The sequence below is a fragment of the Phoxinus phoxinus genome, assembly GCF_949152265.1.
Source record: "Phoxinus phoxinus genome assembly, chromosome: 5".
In the NCBI taxonomy this organism is placed as follows: Eukaryota; Metazoa; Chordata; class Actinopteri; order Cypriniformes; family Leuciscidae; genus Phoxinus; species Phoxinus phoxinus.
In genome coordinates, this window is record NC_136880.1 from 17,311,841 (window position 1) to 17,333,117 (window position 21,277).

Here is a 21,277-nt window from a genome sequence, read left to right on the forward strand (position 1 = left end):
GTGCAAATGTTACTCCTGCTCGTCATCGGCAGCTGTCACTGTTGCTAGGCGACAAGAACAATCGTCCGTAGGCTAAATAATTTTTTCTTATTTTATGTATTGTAAATTTAAATGTTTATGTTGATTTTGAGATGTTTAACGTATGTTGTAAATAGTTGGGGGGAAAAAGGTATAGAAGAATTTGTTTCATAGAAATGATGACTGTCATAACAAAAATAAACAATGTCCAGAGCAATGAATTGAATGAACAATGAAGCAATAAAAAAAATTAAAAAAAATACAGGTACTTCATTACGGTTTAAATTTAAAACAATTTAAACAGCAGCATTCAGCATTGTAAACAAATAAATACAAAACAATCCCTCACAGTGCAGCTATGTGCAAATCAGTAGTAGATTCCGGGAGATTTTAACTAATTTGCGGGCGTCAGGGAGCCACTTTCAATATGCGGGAGACTCCCGGAACTTCTGGGAGAGTTGGGATGTCTGAAATATTTCCACACCGCTGACATAGCTAGCTATTCTGTAAGTTAGCTAACTCTCATACTCATGCGATTATAATTGGCTACTACTGTTATCATGTGACAGGCTGCGCCGCTTAACTGGATGTCGCTGCAAGGGAAATGCTAATATTCAAGATATTAGCTAGATTTTCCCTTGGTTTGTGTTGGATAGGTATCAGATCATATTTTTTTCTCCCCTCCGATCTCCGATATAGCGTTCTGGGCCAGTATCGCCATGATACCGATGACTTGGATCATCCCTAATATATATATATAATTTCTCATTTATTCTTTCAAGAAGAGAAAACAGCTTGTACATCCTCTCCCTATACTGTCAAATGCTCTCCTCGCCTCTGCCTCCCTTTGCAGTCCCATCTATTCTCTAATCCACTGGTTCCCAAACCTGTCCTGAAGGACAGTCTCAACTTCTTCGTGGTGCTGATGCTGATGCTGCCCCTGGCTCCTCCTCACCGTGGGTACCCACTGCTGAACTCGACCCTGGTCTGTCCTCAGGGATTGAGGCAATGAGGACAGGGGGGTTGGTGGAGTGCCTCTGTCCCAACACCTCATATGAGGACAAACCAGGGCCAAGTTTCAGCAGTGGGTTTCCCACTCACACCCTCACCTGTCCCAGGACACTTGCAATCCTAAGGCAGAGCAAATTAGCCATGGTTTGGTAACAACAACAGCACAATTCATTTCAGCAAAGATGTGTGTATTAACTTTCTTACTTTGTATTTTTTTTCAGTTGTCCCATTTTTTGTGGGCCTGTATGGGAGTTACCTTCCTCAGCAGACCCATTTTCTCCAGAATTGCTCTAAAAAAGCAGAAAAGGGTACTTTTACCCTAACTTTTACTCTAACCCTAACCCTGACACTGCAAAATATGACACATCAGGACATGCATACAATATACTTTAGAAATCATATTTATGAATACTCAAATTTGGTTATTACCTTTTGTAGACGTAGCTTGCATGACAGCACTACAAAAACACATAAAAGTGAAACCCCATTGCCTTATCTGCTGCTTTTCTTATTGTTGTGGGCTTTATAGGGTGAGTGATATTTCTTATTTACACAAGTTAGACAGACTAGTGCAAATATTACAATAACATTTAATTTAAATTATTTATTTAATTGCAATTTAATAAATTTAGCTGTCTGCTCCTTGCTCCCTGAAACAATTATTAAACTAATATTAGCACAAATCTTTCCTCAAACCACCTGATAAATGAAGCCACGCAATGGTGACGATGAAGTAAGAAAAACTTGTGGCTTTTAACTCAGGTTTCGCTAGCTATTTGAGTAAATGAAATCATAATACTTACATTTAAATGAGAATTTGCCGTCCACCACCGAACTCTCGGCCGTCATTAAAAAAAAAAAAAAATTGGAGAATACGACAGGATTCGTGCAGAAATCATATTTATGGATGACCGGTAATGTATTAAAGATTTATTAACGTTATGAAAACCATTGCAGCGGAACGAGGCGCTGGAGCGATTGCTTATGAGAGACGAGTAAGACACATTGCTCGAGAGCAATGGAGCTTTTATTATGCCAGAGACGGCCCTTCCACTGTTTTATCATATTAGATTTGAGTGTGATGAAAGTTGTTATAATGCTACTCTGTGCGTTCGCTCTGCGGCTAGAGACACTTGTTGCAATCTGCAGTGAGCTAGATCAATATTAGGCATGGTAAATATGGTACCAAAACACATAATATATTAAAGCGTCTTTGGTGTTTCCATGGTTACGCGGACGTATGATGTCATTGATAGGTGACGCATGGACACGGTCTGTGTCCTGGTTAAAACTCCTTATTTCTCTGGATTTTAACATTCTTAGAAACATTTGGGATAATGTAAGTACACAAATCAACAAATATATAACATTGTTCTAGTGGCTTTTGGATATTTTGATCCAAAAATCTTACATAGTGTGCCTTTAAGATCACTTATATTTTTTTATATGGTTTTATGATATTGAACAATGTTTTATGTGGTAATAAATGCTAATAAGAACCAGTTGTAAAGTGATACATAGGCTACTTTCTATTCTCATGAGAGGAAGTTATGATGAGGTGTAAATAGCCTCACTGTTAGGAATGTGTGTGTTTTTTTTTTCAGTAAAGTTAATAGTGAATGGCAAAAAAACAAAACAACAACAACAACATTTTGTTAGTTCTTTCTTTTTACAATATAAAATAGTTCCTTTAACTTTGAATTGCACTGTTTTAATAAGGGGTTTCCTGTCAATTATGAATGGAGGACTGAGATTGCAAGTCACAAGGAATTTGTTTTCCTTGTCACAAGGAAGTGAAGCATGAAGGAACCTGAGAGATTTGTCAAAAGGGGTAGCCTATTTGAAAAGCAGACGCTTTTTAAAACACCTGGAAAAAATATGTTTGCAAATCGTGTAACGGTGTAGCCTAATGTTGATAATTTCTATAGATATAAACAACTCTCTATATCCATGGAGACACTTCCGTCATGAAGCCAGACGAATAATTCCACGTAACAGGACCTGAGCAATGCAAAGAGTTTGTCACGGATTTTTTTTGTCAGTCTGTTTCGTTTGTTTAAAAGGGTGGTGTGTTCGTGATCAGAAGCATTGTTTCCCGGAAAGGAGTACAAGATAAAGAGCAAAGAGAAAAGAGTGGGATTGTCGCTCATTCAAATATATAAATCAAGTTAAGGAACAAAACAAGAAATCAACGGCATTAACATCCACAGAAGACTACTTCTCTTTGAACAGCAGGTGAGTTGGCATATGGAATTTATGCAGGCTACTGTAAAAACGTATTTAAGACTGAATCAATCGGACTAGGTTACACACTAACAAATGTAGCATATTTAAAGGTTAAATCAGGTAGAAATAGAAACTTAAAGTAACAACTGCACCTTTACATCTGTTATAGTGGCATAGTTTCCTTTCATGGGCGGCGCTAAAGGGGATAGAAGGTGCTTCAGCACCCCCAAGAAAGACCAAAGCACCCCGATTGCACCCCCAAAAATAATTTCTGGAAGCAATTATATATTCAGGCTGTGAAGCCCTGAACCGCATGGTGAAGAAGAAAAAAAGAAAACTTATATTATTTCGAGATATTAATTTCTATAGCATTTCTGCTATGGCAACTTTGCTGTCTACGTGTTCGCAACATTGTAACAACGTAGAACCGGACCAAGACAAGACAGCTGGGCTGTAGCAACGTAGCAAGCGAGACGACGTTCTGACAATTAAAATCTTTAATATGATACATAGATATCCCCCATTTAGCATGTTATGTTTTGTGGTTAATTTTTAATTAGTCATACGTTAGATAATTATATAGGTCTATTTTTAAATATTGTAAAAAAAAAAAATATATATATATATATATATATATATATATATATATATATATATATATATATATATATATATATATTAATATTTATGGGCCTAACAGTACATTTAATTATAATCAAAACCTGCAAGTGTACAGTTTGAAGAGTAAAAATTAGGAGGTTAGCTATTTCAACTTTATTAAGCATTATGGTAATCAAATTGCACTTCCAAAAGTCATACATTTGTGAGAAAAAAAAACAGGGAATGACTAACGTTTACTAGAATTCATGAGCAGACATGAGAAAATCTAGCAAAGAAACAAACAAATGAGACGACAAATCAAAGGAAAAATAAACAGGTGTGCGAGTGGTTTAAAAAAAATGTATCTGTGCGTTTCCAAAAAAAAAAAGGAAAAAACATTCAGGTGCAACAAGTTGCGCGCTTAAATCGCTGCCTGCTCATCTTCTTGATCATGCGATTTTGTAAGCTAGTATATTATTTTTATTATGCACATAAATGGACCATGATAAATATATTTACACAGGTTTTCAAGCCTATTTGAATATAAAACCCAGTTGCATATACACAAGGAATGCTGACATTAATTACTCATCATTAAAGTAATTTTGGCTTCATTATAGCTTATAACTTTTGGCATAAAGTTAAATATTTGTCATACCTGACCAGAAGATGTTCCAATAAATGTCACATTAGACAAGGAAGTTGTAGGTTGTGTTTGTATAATTCCCTATCTTATTTAGCTGTGGTAAATTAAACGCAATTCTCACGTATCCTTTCTTGATGATGAATGAGACGGCCCAGCGGTTGGTTGAAATTTAAAAGGTTGATTTTCGCGCTTCAGGGCAGAGACGAGGAGTAGGCTTCATATATATGTTGTCCAGTGGTTGTCCAGACACCCTAGGCACAACCTTAAGCAATGGCCCTGAAGCAATGGTTCTATGACATCATTGTGACACAACCTTCACAACACAACGTAGTTATAGCGACCTTTTGGCCATGTTGTTTACGTTGTTAGTTAGAAGGTTGTAGCTACGTTGTGCCAACGTTCTGTGTTTGCTGGGAAGTCGTTATCTCAACACAATAAGTAATTATTTCGACATAATAAGTTGTTATTTCGACATAACAAGTCGTTATTTCGACATGACATTCTAGTCTGCATTTAGCAAAGTCACATTAAGCGTTCTTATAATGGTTTTCTATGGGAGGAAAATGATTAATGTGTAATTCTTATTGCGTTCATATTCTAGGCTCATCTGATTTTTTTGTAGTATATAGCCTACTTTATTATGATTTTAGTAAAACAATGATTAATAAATTCAGTAGCCATTAAATAAGCGCATTTAGTTTCATATCTGTTAATTCTAATGTAATTATTTTCCCATCTATGTTGATTATGAAAAGTGAAGAGCATGAGTAAGATATGCAATATATATTGGGAGACATGGAGTGTGGGTCAGACATGACCACTGCATTAAGTTTTGTTTTGTAGAAAGCCTTTCTTTAAAGTGAACTTCGTTTTGTATAAATTGTATCTTAAATTTTAATAAATTTTTTAATCAACCAATTGCCTGGATTTAATAAATAAGAAGCAAATATTGCAAACAATATAATCATGACATGGAGGCGCCGGCGCATTGCATGTGAACTGGAGCGCATCTCATCATAAATTAAATTAAACTCAGTGTATGCCTCACATACATGAGAGACATTCTATAGAAAGCTTGAACTGTCTTTAAACTAAACAATTCAAAATGAAAACAAATAGGCTACTCTCTGATATTTTAGGCCTCTATAGGCGCATTCACTATGGAGATGGCCGTTGGAAAAACTAGCAATGCAAGTTTGAGAGGTGGCACCCCAACAAATCTTGCAAGAATCACAAATTGCTTTTCGGCACGACGTCACATACATCAACAATCTATGACACAGCCTCTATAACAGACACTAGCACGCATTTCAGAAGTGAATCATGGCAGGGTCAACGAAGAAAACGCGGTCAGAAGAGTCAAGGAAAAGACAACGAGAAACTGACTGTGTGAGGAACTGGACAAGAGTCTCACTCGGTCAGGCTTTAACTCGTTGACGAGAGCTAAAAAGCAGCAATGGATGCAACAGCAATGCTTATCTGGCGTTCTTGTTGATAGACTAGTAACGTTAGACATCTTCAGAGGCTATCTGTGCCTGTTCGATGTCCGACGCTTTGTAAAGTGTTGTGTTAGGTGGAAAAATAGGGATAGCTCACAGATTAAGTTATTACAGAGGCCAGACAGACTCACGGAGGCGATTGGCATCTCACAACTTGCACTTTATTCCCCAATCGAACTTGTGTAACTGTCTGTCACACATTCTACCGTCCACAGCGTTACTTAATAAACAAAAATAGGATAAGAATGAGCATCAAACAGAAATAACTTTAAGGTTCAAGCAGTGTCTTCCACTAGGAAAAGTATGTGTGTGACTGTATGTGGAGTTAAACTCTGGAATAAATTGGGGTCAGAATATAAACAATGCCCAAATATTCATCATTTCAAATCAAGATATAAAAAAATGGTATGGTTAAAGTACCAGAAGGAGGAAATGGGTAATTGATTGCTAATGGGTGTTACAAAGTGCTGTGTACTTTAAAGGTCAGATCTAATTAATAATGAAGTATATTATGGTTGTTGTTATTATACTATTGCAATTGTTACGGTCGCTGTTATTGATATTGCGGTTGTGTTGTTATCATCACTATTTTAACTTTAAACTTCAAATATAAAAGTGTAGGATTAACACCAAACAATCGGTGGATTATTCTTAGAATCAAACTATTCCTATTGATGCTGATGATAATATAAAGGAATTCAATTCTTAGAAGTAAAACATGCACATATCTATGTACTCCGCATTCAACATAACCCGTAGTATAGGGCAGACATGTGGGGGCCGGTAGCTCGAGGAAACCCTCTTCTGGCAGCAGACTCCTAAAATTTGTCTCTTTTAATGCATAGTATAGGACACTTAACAAATGATGGTCTGGTTGCTTGGGGGCTGCTCCCCTCTGGCAGCAGGTCCAGTCACAGAAAAGAAGGAAAGCCCTGAATCACTTTTATCACACATCATTAAGACTATTATTATTGTCATGAGCATCAATCGGTCTGAGATTACTGTACCTTTCATGAATAAAAGTGGAGTATTTTATGTATCATTCAAACACTTTGATACAGAGTAATGCTATATGGGTTTTAATAGTGATGATGAATAGTGGTAATGTCAACATGGTAATGATTTCTGTATGAGTGACAGGAATAATACACCGGTTGCAGCGTGTGAAATATTGTAAATGTTGACCTGGTATAATGCAGTGTTGCAGTTGTTAATATGTAACCGACTCGGTTGAGAGTTGTTTGTAAAATGGTATGAAATATGCAGTGTGTTGTCTATTGTTATTTGGGTTTATGAACAGGGGTGGGAGTCAATAAGCTTGTCTTCTTCCCACTCCTTTTCGAGCTGTAATATAAATTATTTTGTATTTCTTTGTGCTCTTTCTTTTATAATGTATATATGTATTTCTGTTTTTTTTTTCTTTTCTGTACCTCGAAATAAAATATTCAAATCAAATCAAATAACCCGCATACATGGGGTGTTCGAGGCGCACATACAATACAGACTGCTGACAGTTCAACAGGGCGCACACCTTATTTCCACTCGTTACAGCTTCCATCCCACTGAACAGGTTCCGGTATAAAGGGGGGTGGGGATCAGGCCGTGAGTGCAGAGACATCTCTGCGTGAGTGGTATTTACGACAGTAACGTTTAATACAAGCACTCCACAACACAAGGGTCGCTCTAAGGGTCGCTGTTTGACAAAAACGGAATTCCTACATAGTGTACCTTTAAGGTAAAGATGATGACATCAGATGAATCATTCGGTTATGCAAATATTTTAGCAAGAGGTTTCTGTTCCAGTCCTGTTCTCTTTATTGTAAATAAAATGAGTCAGATTATTGATACTCTCCCCTTGGAGTCTCTGTCCCATTCTTTGAATAGTTATGCGGATTGTATTAGTAATACTCCAGAGACTGGGGCTATGACCTGGATAGTTCATTTGAATTCTTTGTCAGGTGCTTTGTCTCCATTTCTCAGCACTTCCCTCTAAAATCATAAAAGTTTGTGGAAGAAAAATATACATATTTAAAACTTTGAAAAAACTAAAATAACTAGCCAGCCTAGTCGATTACTTTTGTGATGGATTTATGCACTTTTTTGGGCTTCAAAATCTCATCCTCCGCTCACTGCCATTATAAAGCTTGAAAGATTCAGGACATTTTTTTTAATATATATCTCTGATTGTGTTCGTCTGAAATAAGACAGTCATATACACCTATGGCTTGAGGATGAGTAAATCATGTGGTAATTTTCATTTTTGGGTGAACTATCCCTTTAAGATCAAAATAAACAAACACAAAACAAATGTAAAGTGGCATCCCCTCATTAACGACTGCCGCACAAACATAAACAAAACACAATGTAAAGTCCAGGCCTGGTCTTCTCTCGTCCTTCACTGTCGTCACTACTCCGTTTATCCTTCTGTAGCTCCTCTGTGAGAGATACAAGGCGGATGTGGCGCGCATTAGCAATCGCCCTGCTTGCCACGTTAACTATTTGTGTTTTTTTTCTGTATGAATGCATTATGGTGTAATGGTTATTCTATGTACAAATGCTGCAGTTTATAACAATTAGTACAATTGTAAAAGGGGTACAACTAATGTTACAAACCTCTTGTGTTTAAATGAATTATCACAAAATCTGACTGTGTAGTTTTGATTCTGCACCTGTCATTCAACTTCCCGGGTAATTCCTGGTCAATTCCCAGGTGTTCTCATAAATTATGTATATTAATGCCCTCCTGTTTTGTGAATTCATTGGCTATTAAAAACTCTGTTAGGCTTCGAAAAATCCATTCCTTACAATGCATGGAAAAAACAAACAGGAAAATATCTGCTTAACTTGCTTTTCTGGTTTTGCATGTTTGCAGAGAGTAATTTGCAGCTGCCCGCCATGGCAACTAATAATGGTAAGTGTGTCAAAACCTTGTCATCAGTAACCTGATCCTGACAGCATTGTGTTAAATTGCTGTTATACAGTACATAACTCAAATAAACATCCTGCTCTTTGATACTCTTTAAACTAGATTGCCCCATTGACCTCCAACCACAGAAAAATGCAATTGATTCCGCCCCTCCTTATAGCCAGGAACCAGCCATACCAGGCCATGGTAAGGGAATCTGTGTGAGATGTGATTTTTCAAAATTGTATCTCACTTTTTCAGATCCTGTTTAAGAAGTCATGTTCTTTCTTTTGCAAGGTCAAGTGCCTATGATGCCGGTTCCACAGAGACCCGAAGGCTGTCCACCAGGACTGGAGTACCTGACCCAGGTAGAGCTTCACTGCTGCGTATGAACAGCTCTGTATGACACTGAAGACACTGATGTTTTTTTTTTTTTTCTTGCATGAGATGGTATCTTCTCAGGAAGTGGTGACTAAGCTTGCATTAGTTTTGTGGCTTTGAAATTATTATGTAAATGCTCCACTTCTTGTAAGAACTGTATATTACTAGAGAAACACAAACCATCCATGCCATCCAAAGTGAACCTAAAGATAATCCTAAAGATGGTTTTCAAATTTTTTTCTCTTTTTGCAACACAGATTGATCAACTTCTTGTAAAGCAGAAAGTTGAGATAATTGAAGGTAATATTGTGATGTTTGTTGTAGGGTTTCCACTGATTTTACTTTTTTTTTTTTTAACTTTTTTAATTACTAAATATATTTTTAATGTGTTTACATGTAAGGCATATTACCTTTCTATAAGCCCCGCCCCTTGGTTACTTTTGCTTGATCAAATAAGCTTTACACAACATCCCATAGGAATGAACCTTTACATTTAAATGAACAATATGATTTTCAGTAAAATTAATGTTTTCATAGAATATTGACTCGGCCTATCAAGCAGCCAAGAAGTAGTGACATGACAAATTTATAGCCATGCCCTAGCAACCAGTTACAGCACCCTAGCAACCACATCATAGACTTCCACAAAAAAAGATCTCACTGGAACTGGAGTCACACCCTAGCAACAATTTACAGCACCCTAGCGACCATATGGTCATATCTTTGCAACCACATAGCAGTGCCCTAGTAAATACTCAAAACACAATAGCAACCAAGCAACACCCCGACAACAACCCAGAACACCATAGCAACGCTTAGAAATGCCCCATCAACCACCTAGAACACATTAGGAGCTGCCTAGCAACACCCTTGCTACTTCCTAGCAACCAAAGTGCTGAGTATTTCCATGGCAAGCACCACTCACATTTTCTTCAGAAAATTTACATATCTATTTTTTTTTAAATAATTAATATTTATTTATTCATTTTATTTGATAGAAGGTGAAAAAAGGCCCAGTCACAATGTTTTATATTATTTTTGTTTAGAAAACTGTAATATGAATATATATTATTAAACTATCCAAACACACAGGACTTCCAAAGAATTCTATTCGAAAAAAGTTTGTCTAATAATGGCATATGGCAACAGTTGCCGAGGTAGGATTGGCAGTACTTTTTAAGGCGGGGCTTACAGATGGGTCAGTTAATGCAGTGCACTCAACTTGATATACACAGGTATGTTTTGTTTTTATTGTGTTATTGATTCATATCACAGTTATATTGGGCTGGGAGACCAATAACAAGTACATGGTGAAGAACAGCTTGGGGCAACAGGTGTTCTACGCGGCTGAGGAAAACGACTGCTGTAACAGACAGTTCTGTGGACCATTGCGCTCATTCGTCATCCATATTCAGGATAACTTGGGACAGGAAGTGATCACCCTCACGCGCCCTTTGAAGTGTGGAGCTTGCTGCTGCCCCTGTTGCCTTCAAGAGGTAAAACACGTTTCTGTTCTTTAAAGGGGCCCTATTATGGATTTTTGAAAATGACCTTTCATGTAGTGTGTAATATAGTGAATGCAAACATCCTGCAAAGTTTTAAATCTGAAAGTGCACCGTATATAAAGTTATTGTCTTTCAAAAGTAAGAGTCGACTCTGAGTCAATGAAATGAATCGTTTTTCAAACGAGTCATAAGCCGTTTCGTCGTGACGTCAAGGCGATACATTAGCATATTGCCCGTCCACTTATTGTGTGTGAAGACAACAGGGAAAACTTTAACCCCAAACACTGCAGCTGATTCCTGTGGATACTGGACAGCATCATGTCGAGGAGACGCTGTGCTCTACAATGTGAAGATAAAGCCAGTTTTTTTTTCACTGCCCAAGGAATGTGAAGAATCAGTGGTTAAAATTCATCTTTACCACAGCAGTATAATCCTAAACTTTTGCTGTGTTCCCTTTATTTGACTGACGACTGCTTCTCAAATCTCGGAGTTCAATGCAGGATTCGCAAACCGCTTGCTCTTGAAAGATGCTGTTCAAAATACTTAGTTTTGGGTTTTATATTGTGTAGGTCTCCTTCTAACTGGTTAACTCACATTATTACTGTCTTACTGAAATACTTCTGCTAATCAGTTGTGGGCCACTATTACCTAAAACTGTGTCTATTAATGCAGATTGTCTGTCGTTCTCACTACTTTGAGGAGAGATTAAACATGGAGCAAGATTTAACCAACGTTTGTTACATCAGTCATTCACGCTAGAGCTCGGCTAATGTATGCACTGTTATTGATACAGTTTCCACATGTTCACCGCAATAAATTAGAAAAATACTTGGTAAATAAATAAGTACAAGTAAAACAATCGGTTTGTTGATGGACATGCACTTGTTAATGCTGATGGTGAGGAATTATAGTTGCAACATCCTATAATGTACCTCAAACTGAGCAGTGTATCACTGAGAAACGTCATGCTGGAGTCGTCCTTGCGAATGAGTTTCGGGTTGAATGACTAGTTCTTCCAGTGTTTCATCATCCGACTCGACGTCATTGTTCATTACTGTGTTTAGTTTAGTTTTTCAGGACAAGCAGCGCTGATGTTGCTATGGCAATGGGCGTTTTTTCAATCACAACAGACTGAGCTCTCTGGCCAATCAGAGCAGAGTAGCTTGTGGAAAGGAGGGTTCCCTTTCGAGGGAACTCGCAATGCGTCGATAACGATTTGGGAACGCCCCCGGCGTGAATGCGTCTGAAGCATCTATGTCAACTTAGTCCAATGGAAAGAAGTGGAGCATGCGGTGTCAGCCTTCGAGGGGGCTGATTGCCAGCATTGTGAGAAGCTTCCACTTCGCATGCTCCGCTCCCGTCTGTCACTTTTTGAGGAAAGTGGTCAGGCTCGCGATCCTCAGGGTGCAGGACCCGCTGTTGCCGAGGCAGCACGGAGAATACATTCCTGGGGATCGCAAAAGGATCTCTCAGAAGGCTTGGAGACGGGTCCGAGGAGCTTATCTCCTGCTTGTCCTGGGAGATCCAGCGCTCTCTCTCCGGTGTCGGAAGCCCGCGCTGCGGCTTCTTCCGCCCGGGTAGAGAGCCCAATGCTTCAGTGCTCTAGCTCTGAGGAGGTAGATGTGCTAAGCATTGGCAGTGACACAATCACTGGGGAAGGGGACTCGCCATCCTCTTCTCCAGCATATGAGGAGCTGGTGGAAGTGATAACTCGTGCTGTTGATAAATTACACATTGAATGGCCAGCCGAGAAAAGGGGCGCTCGTCCGAATTTTTTTTCCTGATCTGCACAGTGAGCTGTCCAGATCATGGGATAAGCCTTATTCTTCTCTGCATTTTAGTCCTCAGGTACATATTTATTCGGGGATTAGAGGGCTGAGAGAGTATGGTTATGAGTCGATGCCCCGGGCTGAACAGATGCTCGCGAGCTATCTGTCACCCGGTTCAGCATCGTCTCTGAAGACCTCGGCTTTGCCCACTAAGCCATTAAAAACAACTTCAACACAAGTGGGCAAAGAATATACGGCAGCAGGTCAGGCTGGAGCGTGTCTGCACACTATGGCATTGCTCCAGGCATATCGGGCTGATCTGCTGGGGGATTTGGACAAAAGTGAGGGAGTTGGTCCCGATGAGGTTCGAGAACTTCGTCGGGCCACAGATTTATCTCTCAGGGCTACTAAGGAGACCGCCAGAGCAATCGGGCGGTCTATGGCAGCCCTTGTAGCCACTGAGCCATCTCTTCCTGGTCATGACGTCACCCACCCGTGACTCATTCTTTCCATTGGATTAAGTTGACATAGATGCTTCAGACGCATTCACACCGGGGGCGTTTCCAAAGCATTATCGACGCATCGTCTCGTTCCCTTTCTCAGGGAACTATGGTTACATTCGTAACCTGAGACGATTTAGAGAGATCTATAGACGAGTCGTTTGAGAATCATTGAAAATGTGGTGATGTGCAAATGTATATTATGAGAAAATGAAACAGTTTTTTGACATTTTGATGTAAACCTGTTGTACGAGACTCCAAACTGTTGTACGAGACTCCAAAGCTATTTAAAGCATAATAGGGGCACTTAAAATAACTTGTTTATTCAGGTTTCAAAACCTTTGATTTGAATGTCAGATATAGGCTGGTTGGTTAAAGACTGTAACCAGAGAAGCAGTGAATCATGAACTAGTGTCATTGTGCTATTTCCTCTAGAAAAAAAAGATGTTTTAGATAAAACCTGTTTACAATCTACAGTTCAAAAGTTTGGGTTCGGCAAGATTCATTTTTTTTTTTTAAAGTCTCTTATGCTCACCAAGGCTATATTAATTAATATATATATATATATATATATATATATATATATATATATATATATATATATGTGTGTAAACAGCAATAGTGTCAGATATTATTATAATTGAAAATAACTTTCTATTTTAATATATTGTAAAATGTAATTTATTCCTGTGATGTCAAAAGCATAATTTCAGCATTACTCCAGTCTTCAGTGTCACATGATCCTTCAGAAATCATTCTGATATGCTGATTTGCTGCTCAATAAACATTTCTTATTTATAATTTATTTTTAATGTTGTGCTGCTTAATTCAGAAGAGTATATTTTATTACTGATTGTTTTTTTCTGTAACATTATAAATGTCTTTACTGTCACTATTTATCAATTGAATGTTTGAATACATCCTTGCTAAATGAAATTTATTTATTTCAAAATTTATGTGAAAAATTTAATAAAATAGAATACAATCAGGGCAAAGATAGCTCCAGTGGAGCACTGATGAGGGGGCATCAGAAGTAACAAAAGGGGCTGATGTAACGTGAAGTATCTCCAGCTAGAACAAAAACATATGCGGCCCATTCAAGTATTTGTCGGACCGAAAACAAACCTGTCGCTACTACAGCTACTGAGCAAATACAGATGGCAGAGCATCGAATAATATTACATAAAACAAAAAGGAACATTTCCTAGGCCAATGCAATGCCGCCATCAATTGTCATGTCTGAGCTTGAATGGACGGCTTAAACGCCACTTATTAGTTGTGACTAATAAGATCTACTATATTTTAAGTATAGTTTTGCCTAAACTGCTGCTGATGTGTCTTTTGCCCCATAGCTTGAAATCCAGTCTCCACCAGGCAACCCGATTGGATACGTGATCCAGAATTGGCATCCATATATTCCCAAGTTTACCATACAGAATGAGAAAAGAGAAGCAGTTCTGAAGATCGTCGGGCCGTTCTGCGTCTGCAAATGCTGCTCTGATGTGAACTTTGAAGTATGAACCTTATAAGACCGAAATATTGTTAGCATGTTCTTGCACCATTTCGCATGATCATAAATAGTTATTCATTCGCATCTAAACAGGTTTTGTCAATGGATGAGTCAACAAAGGTGGGCAGAATCTCTAAACAGTGGACCGGGATGGTGAGAGAAGCTTTCACTGACGCAGACAATTTTGGAATCTCCTTTCCTGTGGATCTGGATGTGAAGATTAAAGCTGTTCTTTTCGGAGCATGTTTTCTCATAGTAAGCAAAAATAAGGCATTATCGCATATCGCCATGTCTCTTGTTAGACCAGTTTTCTAAACTTCCTCTATAGGCTCTGTGTGTTTCAGCATAGTGAATAATCTGATATTGTTCTTCTCTTGTAGGACTTCATGTTCTTTGAACACAGTAAATAAACGATAGTTTTCTGGATGTCATGTAAGTACACTTATATTGCGTATGGTAGTATTTTAAAAATGTCCACAGCATGATTTGTCAACACGTGATTCTAACTATTGTCTTTCAATTAATATTTCAGGTTGAATTTTGAACTTTTTATTCTGAACATGGATGCAAATGTGGATCACTTAGCTTACAATTATATTTTACACATCACTATGCACATTACATTATAAAGTCATATCATATATTAATGTTCTTGAGTCACCACTAGGTGACAGCAATTCCCTTTTCTATAATGTTAAGATGCTTTCAGCAACAATTAACTTCCTTTAAAGCTTTAAGGCATTTTTACACAATGTGAACACACTTGTTCTTTTTTGCTCTTGGCTTTTGTTTTTTAGTCAGTTTTTTTAAGACAAAATTAAAATGTAATATATTCTAGTGGAAAATGGGTCATATCTAAATGAACTAATCATGTCAAAAATTATATTTAACATCACTAGAAATAGCTATTTAAGGTAATTGCAGGCTACCACTTTTTACAGTCTATGCATAACTGATCACTAGTGAATTTTATATTCAAACATTTTATATTGTAAAAAGCAGTTGAAATAAGCATGTATTAAATATAACTGTAATTATTCTCATTATTCTAAATAACATCCACAGTTTCGTTTAGCACCTATGCCTTTCCCCCAAAGTGCTCTTCAATTCCTCATTATGCCTTCTTGGAAGTTAAGGAGACATTAGATAATGAATACCACTTTCACTTTTTTACCTTTGCTTTCCTGTTATTCAAGTTTTAATGTTAATGTTAATTTAATGTTTAATGTCAGCAACAACACCTCATTTATACTCCATGAGGAAGCAAATTATCCTTAAAAAAATCCTTAGTCTTATCCTGGAAAATATATGTTCATCTGTAGACTTTTCACTCAAACTAAATATTTGCAGAGTTGCAAGGACAGGTTTAGAAATAAAAAATAGAAGGACCCCTCGAAATTCACCTTTTAGTTTTAGAAAAATATACTATGTTCATAATAGTACGCTATTGAATTGTACTGTTCGTGCAATGTATGCTGTTCACTGTATGAACATTTTCTGCATGCATAGAATATATAGAAAATGTGAGTATACAACCCGAGTACACTGTGTGGGAAACCGTATCCCATAATGCAATGCACGTGACTTTCTATTTCCAGTGTGGCAAAGGAACTTGAAACCTGTTTTTTACTCATATACAGCATAGCATTTTGCTGTGTGAAATGTATGTCATTGCATTATGTGTTCAATATCACATATTATTATAAGATCCAAAACAGACACACTGAGAGGACTGAAATTCATTGACAATAAAATAAGTTAAATGCATTATTCCTGTCTGCCTGCATTACTCTAAACCTTTTGAAGACCGGAGCATGTCATCCTAAACGTTCGCCTCTACACTATTGCAAATATCATCAGTTACAGTGCAGACTGTTCTGTATGCAGTAAACAGTAAAATATGATTCTGTTCTTAAAGGGATACTTCACCTCTGGAAAGATGAATGTGTATTTAAAATGGGTCATTTAGGTAGTAGAAATGTGAAATTATAAATTTGGAGCCTTCTAGACTGAGAAAAGCCAGAAAATAAATGTTTGGCTCATGTGGATGAAAGACAACAACTCCCAGAATGCACTTGCTTCGCTGCCCTACGAGGATCTCGATGGCCGGACATGTCCGGGAAAAGGGATGTATGGTAACCCCTACAACTCAGCTTTCTCCACAGAATAAGAGCCTGTTAGCTTAGCTTCCAAATAAAAGATGGCTGAAACTATTTGTATATTCTGTGAGTGAGATCCTCCTCTATGGGCGGGTTGAAAACATGCAGAACTAGCGCCTTCTACTGGCTGTAGTCTCTAGCCTCTGGACAAACTTTTTTTTTTCAAGACAAAAAATACATAAATCTCTCCTCTCAGGGGGATATGAGGGAGGGAAGCACGGTAATTCGAAAATACTACAGGGTTTCTACTGATACAAAGCTTAATGCTAAATGCTGAACTATCCCTTTAAGACGTGTAAATAGCCAAGATAAGAAGTGACTATTTCTTGTATTTGCAACACTATAATGCAAGACTGTATCTTGTGATGTGACTATTTCTTGTATTTGCGACTAGTTGTAGTCAGAATTATTGGCACCCCTGGCAAATATAAAAGATGGCTGTAAAAATAAATCTGTGTTGTTTATCCCTTTGATCATTCATTAAAAAAAAGAAGCAAAAATCTAACCTTTCTTTGAAGTAAAATAATTGAAAGTGGAGGAAAATCACATTAATGAAATAAATGCTTTAATTTCTCAATAACATGTTGGCCACAATTATTGGCATCCTTTTATTAAATACTTTTTGCAACCTCCTTTTGCCAAGATAACAGCTCTGAGTTTTCTCCTATAATGCCTGATGAGTTTGAAGAACACCTGACAAGAGATCCGAGACTTTTCCTCCTTACAGAATCTCTCCAGATCCTTCAGATTCCTGGATCCATGTTGGTGCTTCTTCTCTTCAGTTCATCACACTAATTTTCTATAGGGTTCAGGTCAGGGACTGGGATGGTCATGGCAGAAGCTTCATTTAGTGCTCAGTGACTCATATTTGTGATGATTTTGATGTTTGTTTTGGATCGTTGTCCTGATGGAAGTTCCAACCATTGCCCATTATAAGATTTCTATTAGAGGCCGTCAGTTTTTCTTTTTTTTTTATCTGTTGGTATTTGCTAAAATCCATGATACCATGTATCTGTACAAAATGTCCAGGACGTCCAGCATAAAAATAGGCCCACAACATTATTATTGCCCTGATGGTGGAAATGGGAATTTTCAATGCTTTAGCTATTTTCTTGCTGTCACTTTCTATTTTGTGAAGCTCAACAATCTCTTTCTGCACATCAGAACTATATTCTTTGGTTTTACTCATTGTGATGATGGATGATTAATGGAATTTGGCCTTTGTGTTTCCTCATATTTATACTCAACATAGTCATAGCTGGTATAGCATAGACGTCATAGCTGGACAATTTCATGTTCCTAGTCATCATGGTGTGCTAAAAAATGTAAATATTAATTGGAATATACTTCAGAGATATTTCCCTATATATTTTGCCAATAATCATTGTGCCAATAAACGTGTTTTAGAGAAAAACATTTATTTCATTATGTGATTTTAACAAGGTTAGATATTGTGGGAAGAAGGAAGCGGGAACCGGCTAACATTCAAAGACTTTAATAATAAAATAAATCAACAACAAAACTAAAGTAAAATATCATCGTGAAGGGCTGCTGTCACATACTGTATAATAAAACAAAAACACAACATAAACTCAGGCCTGTCCCCTCTCGATCTCCACTGTCGTCGCTCCTCCGTGAGAGATACGAGACCGGTGCATCGCGCATCAGTCTTCAGTCACGCCACTGGCCTCGCGCCGTTCCCCCACGGCCCTCGGCCTCGTCCTGCTCGCCACAGTGATTTTTCCCCCCAATCAAATTTTTTTTACTTCAATGAAAGGTTTGATTTTTTGGATTTTTTAAAAAGAACCATCAAAAGGATAAACAATGCAGATTTGTTTTTACAGCCATCTTTGATCATATTTTCCATGGGTGCCAGTGATGTGAAGGTTTCTTGTATGTTGAACATTATATCTCACAATGTGACTATTTCTCGCAGTGTGACTTTGTTTGTTGTATTTGCGACTATCTTTATATCAAATTGCAAAATCTTACAGGGAGACTTTATTTCTTGTTTTGTGAACGATATTTAATTTCTGATGTCTCTTAAATTCTATCAGTTAACACGTTCAATAATTCTAACTCATCCCTCCATTTGTAAAAACAAATGCACTTGAAATGCAAGTCAGTTTCAACAGTATATTCAACTGTATTTTCAACCCTATATTCTTTTTTAATATTCCTATATTCTGGCCTATTTGCGCAGATTCGTTTGCAATTAATTAATTTATTTTTAGTCGATTCTGCATCTTTGAGGAAGAAAACCTCTTGCTCTGGAGAAGGCTTGTAAACTTCCAAGCTGGGAGAAATAGTGGTAGCTGGCCTGCTGCATGTATTTGGTTTGATCAATAATGGAGGACTCATCTGCTGATGGAGGCACAGAGAGACCTAGACAGCCTCTAATGAAAGACTTGATTGATGTTGTGCTCTGATGTGTCTGTGACAGCAGCCAAAGGCCTCACCTCATGCAGCTCCACCCACATCTCACCACTGTTCACATACAGCCACAATCCACTGTTGTTCAGTGGCGTTAAACACTTACTCAACCTCTGTACACTGAGAGCATTTAGTCCCTTGACGCTAATTAATAAAGCACTGAGTTGGTGCAGTAATTTAATATGGTGCGTCTCATCATTAGGATCTTCAATTTGTATCCTATAGTGCTCACAGACCGAGGTGGACAAATCAGTTGCATCTTCTGATTTAAATTATAGGCATATTACTGACAGTGGTGTAGTTAGAAGTTACAATTATTAGTTAGTAATCAAAAGTTTTCATCCATAAACTATGCTCTCTTGATTCTAAGTGCTCTTGTAGCACGTTGATTACCACAATGTAAGACTCTCCAAGCCACTAGGGAGCACTGTCTGATCCCTCTTGCAATCACTCTCCAAGCCACTAGGCGGCACCACCTGCTGTGAACTCTGTAGTTAGGACTGCTCATGAAGTTAATGTGTTCCACCTGTATTTTGCCCCATTTAATTTGGCAGTGTCATTGAGCTGTGTTCAGTCTTGAGCCTACCCTCTATGGATTTTCTGAGTTCTAGAAGAGGTAAGTGTTGCGTCTCTGTTGCCATCGGGTTTACTGTACTTTATGTTTTGTTTTGTAAAGCTATGACTGCTCTTTTGTTTGTATTTAAGAACTGAGATCAAGTAAAGACTGCATGCTGTTGAGTTATCTGAGCCTCCTAGTTTGCTTTTGCTTCTGCACATGGGTCTTCTACAAACTGTCTTTCCCAATAGACCAGAGGTAGAAAAGTAGCTTTCTCTGACTCGGAGATCCGGATTCAAGACCCACCTTCGACACTTTATGTAAGTCAATTGTGACAGGAAGACTGAACCATGGAAGTAGACCCAGTAGAAGAACATACTCCTCCCTCCAACGTGGAAAGCATCCTCTCTGAGCTCTCTAGCCAGGCTTAGGTCATTAACAAGCATGAACAGATTCTAACTGAGATTATCATGCGTCTAAGACATCAGTCTACATCTCAAGCCTCTCCAGTCCCACCAACCCAGTCCATATCTCAAGCTGATCCAGTCCTACCAGCCCAGTCTCAAGGTACCCCTCAGCCAGGTCCACCATTATGTCTCCTACTCGAGCCTAGACTTCCAGCCCCTGAGAGGTATGATGGGAACCCAGAGAGGTGTTGAGGATTTATAACACAGTGTACTCTTGCCTCCCAATTGCAGCCTAACAGTTTCCCTAACGGGAGCAGCAGAGTGGCATATATGACTACCCTTCTCGTAGGAAGGCGCTAGATTGGGCTACAGCTCTCTGGGAGCGGAAGTCTCCTCTCACGACCAGCAGCGACCTCTTTATATCAGAAATGAGGAAAGTATTCCACCACCCTGTTGTGGAGCAGAGGTTCATCAGACTCGACTGCCCGAGTTTAACACCTCCACTGGTTCTATGGAGCCTTCCTCACTGATTGGGTGTTCTGAGGAGCCAATGCAGCTGGGGAGAACCCGGTTGTCACAGGTGGAGAGGGAGAGACGGATGAGAGATAAGTGATGCCTGTTTTGCGGTGAGTCAGGTCACTTCCGAGCCAACTGCCCTGAACTGGTGGGAAAAGCCAGTACGCCACATTCCTCCACTTTTAAGAGGGATCTCATAGAGAATTTATACAGTTCTTTTTAATCCAGATAAGTGAGTTGGGGGCCTAACTGCTGTGTGTCTGGCTTGTCTCTCTGTCATTCTCCTGAGCCACAGACAACCGTACCTACACTACCTGAGTCATCAGTCCCATCCACAGAGATGCTGGCTATTTCTGGGCTGAGACAAGTGGCTTCCAGTGATCTTGCTGCCTCTCCCGAGTCATCCTGTGTCCCCCAGGAGTTTTCAGATCTCTGTGAAGTGTTCAGCAAGGAACACGCTGCTTCTCTTCCACCCCATAGACCTTATGACTGCGCCATTGAACCGCACCCTGGCACTGGTCTTTTAAGGTGGAACTTTTAACAAAACTAATTTCATTACTTCACACCTTAGAAACCAACATGCCAAGACTATTTAAAGCTGAAGTCGGCAAGATTTTTTGATCACAATCACTGAAT

At 38.5% G+C, this 21,277-nt stretch overlaps 2 protein-coding genes across 2 annotated transcripts in view; both read left to right on the forward strand.

Annotated features, from left to right (window-relative positions):
• The window catches only part of LOC306998380 (phospholipid scramblase 1-like), a 50,788-nt gene extending 35,561 nt beyond the window's left edge, over window positions 1-15,227 (forward strand). Inside the window, exon 10 of the mRNA XM_079612407.1 lies at window positions 15,103-15,227. The gene's annotated coding sequence lies outside the window, so the exon portion shown is untranslated. The remainder of the gene's footprint in view (window positions 1-15,102) is intronic.
• Window positions 2,851-16,336, forward strand: LOC306998381 (phospholipid scramblase 1-like). Its single transcript, XM_079612408.1, has 10 exons — window positions 2,851-3,264; window positions 8,873-8,911; window positions 9,029-9,112; window positions 9,203-9,273; window positions 9,544-9,586; window positions 10,562-10,782; window positions 14,413-14,574; window positions 14,664-14,825; window positions 14,951-15,002; window positions 15,103-16,336. Exons 2-9 carry the CDS (start codon window positions 8,896-8,898, stop codon window positions 14,978-14,980), a joined length of 789 nt encoding a protein of 262 aa, XP_079468534.1. The 5' UTR covers window positions 2,851-3,264; window positions 8,873-8,895; the 3' UTR covers window positions 14,981-15,002; window positions 15,103-16,336.
• Window positions 16,337-21,277: the final 4,941 nt, after the last annotated feature.